The sequence below is a fragment of the Calliphora vicina genome, chromosome 4 (assembly GCF_958450345.1).
Source record: "Calliphora vicina chromosome 4, idCalVici1.1, whole genome shotgun sequence".
Taxonomy (NCBI): Eukaryota; Metazoa; Arthropoda; class Insecta; order Diptera; family Calliphoridae; genus Calliphora; species Calliphora vicina.
In genome coordinates this window covers 14,559,663-14,566,719 of record NC_088783.1, presented here as the reverse complement: position 1 = coordinate 14,566,719, position 7,057 = coordinate 14,559,663, and the positions used below count along the sequence as shown (strand labels likewise).

Sequence of the window (7,057 nt, the reverse complement as noted above, 5' to 3'; positions counted from 1 at the left end):
ATGGCCAGTTTTTAAGTGAAAAATTTACTTTAGTCCCCGAATGTTTAGCTTTTTTTTTGCACAATTTGGGAATGAATATATGTGTAGACAAAATGAAATGACCAAAAACAAAAAGGAGAAGTGGAATAAAGCTTTGTGTTTTGTGTTTAATGTGGTCTCGAAATTTATTTGAGGTTTTTTTGTTTGTTTTTTTTTTGCCAGTTGATACAAGAGAAATTGTTTTAACACAAAATTTGTTGAAATAAATTTTTAGTTTGGTACAAACTCCCACAGTCACCCCAGAAAGCCCAGGAAACAATTGAAATTATATTTGAGAACTTATTTCCGGTTAAAAGATTTGTAGTTTCTTTGGAAACTGTAACATTCACTGCTTTTAAGATGACAAAAACACAAAAATGTCTGCTTCCTTTTTGGAAAGCTTAAATGTTATTAACTAAATGAGAATCTCAGTGTTGAATAATGGTTTGACATATTGATTTGTTCACTGTGATATTTGTTCTGGCAGAGCTGTAAAATAATGATTAATGTTTGAATGAATTTTTTATGCAATATTATTGAATTATGAATTATTGTATGCATGGCTTTCATCCATGAAAAGAATTTAATACAAATTTTATTTAAATGATTTTAATTCAAAGTGATTTTAAAATCTAATACGAATCATACATTTACAGCTCTGGTATCTGAAATGTTTGCATACATATTTGAAAAATACAACAATTTCAGTTTATGTACAAGTATTAATAGTGAGACGTGTCCTAAAAGTAGTATTCGTAAATACATATAATCAAATGATATGGATTTGAAAATTTCCAAAACACTAAAATATTGTACAAAAATACCAAAAACAAGAACAACAACACAACCTAAATATTGAACATGTGCATTTAAGTCGATAGAATGACAAAAGCAAAACAATCCAAAAAATTTCATTTACGATAAAATGTTTAAAAAATCGCAAAAACTTTTTCTCAAACACATTAAAAAAGTTTAAATACAAAAAAACAGAAACAGAAATATTGCAAATCCAAATAAAAATTGTCAAAAACTTATTTAATCATTTTGCTTTTATGGAATCAGGTACAGAAAAAAGTGTTTTAATTAGATTTGAATGCGACACATATGAAAAAGCCATATGAACCTCTAAGGGTGGATGGATGTCAAAGCTGCAAGTGTGTATCGTCATCTAAAATGCAAAAATCTATTTAAATAAAAAATATACATCTATGGCTGGGTGTGAATTTTATTAATGTTTTAGGGATACTGAAATATTTTTATACCCTTCACCTTCGTGAGAAGGGTACATATGTATATATAAGTTTGTCATTCCGTTTGTAATTTCCACAATATAATTTTCCGACCTATAAAGTATATATATTCTGTATCCTTATAGATAGCGGAGTCGATTAAGCTTTGTCCGTATGTCTGTCAATTTTCTGAAGACCTCAGATATCATCCGGATCCAAATCTTCAATAATTCACTCAGACATGCTTTCGAGAAGTTTCCTGTATAAAATCAGCAAAATCGGTCCACAAATGGCTGAGATATGAGGAAAAAACCTGGACAACCTCGATTTTTTACCTATTTTTGACCAATAGTCAGAGACTAAAGTTTAAATACACCTCAAAAATATTTAAACTTTTCTCGAGTGAATTTTGTAGTATTTTTAAGAACTACCGTTATGTTTGTAAAGTCTATATTTTTGTTATTGTATTTTGTTATTTATGAAACTAAATAAAACTGTATACTTTAAGTTTTCCTTAAACGTTTACTTTTCTTTAAACAATCAATATTTGAGATTGTATTTAAACATTAGTCTCTGACTGTATATCTGAATTAGACATATGGTTATCTAATGATAGATATTTCAAAGACCTTTGCAACGATGTATATACGACCATAGTAAGTTGGACCTACAATGGATCAAAATCGGAAAAAATATTTTTTAAAAAACTAATTTTTTTTTTAAATTTAAAAAACAAAAATCTTTTTTTTTAATTTAAAAAACAAAAATTTTTTTTTTAAATTTAAAAAAATTTTGTTTTTTAATTTTTTTTTAAAATTCGGTTTAAAAAATATTTTACCTGTGATTTCTTGTATTTGAGGCCTATTTTGCTTGAATTTTATCTCAAAAACGTTATTTACAATAGTGTTATGAGTATTATTATGATTATCGGAAATGAGCCTATATTCGCAAAACCCAGCAGTATGATTTTTGTATACAATATATGGATATGTGACAAGAATATTTGAAAATTACCAATATTTGGTTCATAACTCTGGTTCTACTGAACCGATTTTGCTGATTTTTAATACTAAACTGCTTAGGACAACAATAAATATTTTTTTTGCAGGTCTACTCATTTCGTTTGTGTATTTTGGACGTGAGAGTGTTTTACACAGACGGACATGGCTCAATCGACTTAGAATTTCATAAGGATCAGGAACATATATACTTTGTTGGGTCACAGATGAATATTTCGCAATGTTACACACGGAATGACAAACTTATATATACCCTCTATACCCTGATTCACCACTTGTGGGCCTTATATGGAAGCTTTGTCTAATAATGTGTTTATCAACTTTTTTAAGAGATTTCTGCTCGTTAAAGTGAGTTCTGCGTCGGTCGCAATACTTTAAGGTGGGTGTTAGACTAATATTTTTAGACTTTACAAACATCAGCACTAACCCAATATACCCTCCCCACAATGGTATACAAATTATTGAGAAAATAAAATGTTGGTGAAAACAAAATATCAAGGGTTAAAAAATTATTTTCCCGAATTTGATACATTGTCGGTACGAATTATTACGTCGTTGAAAAGCTCTTGAAAATGTCTATCACTAAATATCCATTAATGAATTAGTAATCCAGATATATATCATAAATAGGTCGAAAATTTAAGTATTCGTAATTTTTTCTTATATCAGCCAATTATGGAGCGATTTTCCTGAATTTATATAGCAACCTAAACGGGATTATAGCGAATTTTTGGAAACTTATTATCTTCCCGATCCGATCTTAGCTATATTATAAAGTCTATGAAATTACTAGATGAAATTTCGGAAAACGCCAAAAATGATTTGGTAAATTTATATGAAGTTTGTAACGTATTCATGTAAAATAATTACTTTAAATATATAATTGCATTTCGAAATTTAAAATAAAAAAATTTCGTGTATTTTGGAGCTCTGAAACAGCATCAAATAAATTTCACATGACACAGATATTTCATTTGTATTATCTGCGAGAAATATGAAAAAATTATAAAAACTTTAAAAATGGACATTTCTATAATTTGATTCAGCTCACCAAATACTGAATCCAGGACAAACATTTTTAAAAATTATCTATTCCAACAAAGGCATACTCTAAAAATATCTTAATAATACTTTCAAAAACTGTTCTTAATGTACAAGAACAGTTTTACTTTGTAAAATTATTGAAATATTAGTTAATACCAATTTTTTAATAATTTAATGGATGTGTATTTTCTCTAGAAAGCTTATGCTGTTTTAAGAGAATAAACTACGAGGGTGGGTCAAAAAGCTCGTGAATTTTTTAATGAAACACAGGTTTTAGGATAAGCAATTATTTTATTTTTCAACATAGTTAGTCTCCTTTGAGCTCTATACACTTTGTCCAAACTTTTCTGCAATTTGTTTATCCCGTAAAAAAAACAAGTAAGAGTGCTATATTCGGCTATGCCGAATCTTATATACCCTTCACCTTTGTTGTGGATGCATTATTATTTTTTATAATTAGTATATATGTATGTACATTGCCCACTTTCAGCGTACAGCATCCTAAATTTATCAAGAACACAAAAAACAACAACGCCAAACGAAACAAAACACCAAAAGAAAAAACAAAAACAAAATACGCAAGCCAATGAAACCAACACACATCTAAACATACGTTTAATTGTTTAAAAAACAACAACGCCAAAAGAAACAAAACACAAAAGAAAAACAAAATACGCAAAACATGCACATCCAAACATACGATTTGTTGCTGTTTTGTCAAAAAAACCAACACACAACCAAACAAACGTATAGTTGTATAAAAAACAACAACAACGCCAAAAGAAATAATACACAAAAAAAAACAAAATACGCAAAGCATGCACATCCAAAAACATACGTTTTGTTGCTTTTTTGTCAAAGCATGCAATACATTGTGTTTTTTGATGAAATTTTCAGAGGTTGTCTCGGATTTTTGCTCATATCTCCGTTATTTATGGACGGATTTTGCTGATTTTAAATAGCAAAATTCTCGAAAGTATGTCTGACAGAATTGTTGAAGATTTGGATACCGGAGATATCTGGGGCCTTCAGAAAATTGATTTCAACAGACAGACAGACAGACAGACGGACAGACAGACAGACAGACAGACGGACATGGCTTAATCGACTCCGCTATCTATAAGGATCCAGAATATATATACTTTATAGGGTCGGAAATGAAAAATGTAGAAATTACAAACGGAATGACAAACTTATATATACCCTTCTCACGAAGCTGAAGGGTATAAATAAGAATTATCGATGTTCTAAAAATTGCCGAAAACTTTCTCATACCCAAGTAATCATGTGAAACGACCATAATAAGTTAAAAACAGAAAATAGCATGTAAAAATAATCTTTGATTAAAATGTAGGAAATTTAACTACCAAAATTTTGTTTTTATATCCTAAACTGACATTTTCTAATTTTGTTCAAAAAATATGTATATGTTGAAAATCTAAAATTTGGGATTTGAGATATGCATTAAATTTTATGAATTATTTTGTAGCAAATTATAATGGGTTATCGATATCAGAAAATTTGTATATTTTGTATTTAAAAAACTACAGAAAATATTATTTGACCCAAAACTCGAAACTACAAATAAAATACTTATGATACCACCAAATTTTGCTCAGATTTTCATCACTTGGATTTTATATGACTGAGAACAATTTTAGACCTTGAAACATTTAAAAATCGAAAAGTGCAAAATAAGGCTTACCCTACTGTACACCCAAAATAATCTGAAAAACATTTAATAGTTTCTTCTTAAAAAAATAGCATTTATTTAAATTAAAATTTCGTTCACTATAAATCAAGTTCAGTAGTCAGCATCATCATAATCGGAAGTGTAACGCTGGGCTTGTTGGCGTTTTTGGTTCTTGTTTTGTTTACGTCTACGTTGATTTTGGAATTGACGTTCATCATCATCATCCTGCTCTTGTTGCCAACGACGGCGGTTGTATTGATGTTGACTTTCGTCATCATCATCATCTTCCTCTTGTTCCCATTTGCGGCGATTGAACTGTTGTTGCTGCTGCTGTTGACGGCGACGCTTTTGCTGTAAGCGTTTGCGATTGCTATTGTTGTTTGTGTTATTGGGACGCTTTTGTTTCTTCAAGCTAGATTTTTTGTTCTTCTTGTTGTTGCGACGTTTGTTGCTGGGACGACGACGACGGCGTTTTTCGGGTTTTTTCTGTTCATCTAAGTTTTCTTTATCATCTGAAGGCTTGTTGTCGTTATTCTCAGCTGGTTTGTTAACCTGTTGCATTTGCTGGACTGGAGCTTGATCTAAAGCAGGTTTATCCTCAACTTCACTTACTTTAACGTTGGTCACTTGTTCGCAGGGTACATCGCTGTAAATGACAACAGCTCCGTAATTGCAAATGTGCTGGCCCTCATCGTCAGCTTGGCGAGATTGAATTTGACCAATGCCATTTTTGTCCTCAATTTCATAGATATTGCCGTTCTTGGTTATGAAACCGGTAACAGCCAGGGGTTTTGATTCTTCAGCCTGCATAGGGTGATCTACTGTGGCGGGCATTTCAATGGGTAAAGCCTCCATTTTCATTTCTTTATCCATGGTGGTCTTTTCAGTGGGTTTCATTTCGGTTTTAATGCCTGCAGTTGTGCTGCTGGATTTAGGCTTCATAGAAGTTTTCACTGTAGCTGCTTTGGTGGGTGAGACTTGAGCTTTGGGTGTTTTGGTGGGGGCTGATGTGGAGGTCATGAGGGGTGCTGCTGTGGGCTTGACAGCTGGCTTAGGTGCCATTGAGGTCTTGCCATGTTGTTGTTCGTTTGTAAGTTTGCCTGTAAATTATCCATCAATACTTTATTTATTTATAATCCACAATGTAATTTCATGCTTGACTTACCATTTACAGCTGCAATGCCAGCTGCTAAAAATGCTACACTGAGCAGCAGTGTAAAGAATTTCATTTTGATTTTTGTCTACCTCTAATTTTGCGTCCCTTCTGCAAGAACTTTTGCCAAGAACTAAACTCGCGCATTAGTTTCATTATGATCTTATATAATCTCTGTTTAAAAGCTGCCGGCAAAAAAATACCTACAGCCAAAAACACACAAACAATTCTATTCGATAGACTGCAAAGATTTGTAATGGAATGATTTAAAATAAATAAATAAATAAAAGAAAGAAAGCACATACACAGGTAAGTTCAGTTTTTAGCCCACAGCTACTAAAACAGCAGAAAAGAAATCTTAAAAAAGCGTTAAACATGAATCTATGAATAAATCAATTTTTTGGCCAACTTAAATAAACACGTTACACAAACAACAAGAACGCAAAACATTAAGAATTTTAAGAATTGTAAAAAAGAAGTGGCAAAAGTTCAAAGAACGCCACCAAAAATCATCATTTATTAAAATATTTATTTTCTTTTGCTTAAATTATGATCGCTGTTGGGTTTTTGCTTTTAGCTTAAATTTATAATAAAACAATAAAAAACAAAACAAATGAAGAAGAGTTTCCATTACCAAAGCTTTATCAAGTGTCAGAGGTTTTATTGTCTGTCCATAAGCATTTTAGGTCAATGTGCTGCTTTGATTTAATGCCTACAAACACCCTAAATAATTTGACCAATTTGAATGTTCATGTTTTAAAACAAGTTAAGACCACATAGTGAAACGGGCTGTCAAGCACAACCTATTAAATGAAACTGTTGAATGTTTAACTAAGCTTTTAAACTGTGTCAAAGCTTTTATCTCAACAGCTATATAACAGAGATATGTTTGTAAAAGATC

The 7,057-nt window shown here is 31.0% G+C and overlaps 1 protein-coding gene across 1 annotated transcript; it reads right to left on the bottom strand.

Moving 5' to 3' along the window:
* Window positions 1–5,114: 5,114 nt before the first annotated feature.
* LOC135956840 (putative uncharacterized protein DDB_G0271606) lies at window positions 5,115–6,272 on the bottom strand. Its single transcript, XM_065507436.1, has 2 exons — window positions 6,169–6,272; window positions 5,115–6,103 (listed from the first exon to the last, which is right to left on the bottom strand). Exons 1-2 carry the CDS (start codon window positions 6,230–6,232, stop codon window positions 5,115–5,117), a joined length of 1,053 nt encoding a protein of 350 aa, XP_065363508.1. The 5' UTR covers window positions 6,233–6,272.
* Between the last annotated feature and the right edge of the window lie 785 nt (window positions 6,273–7,057).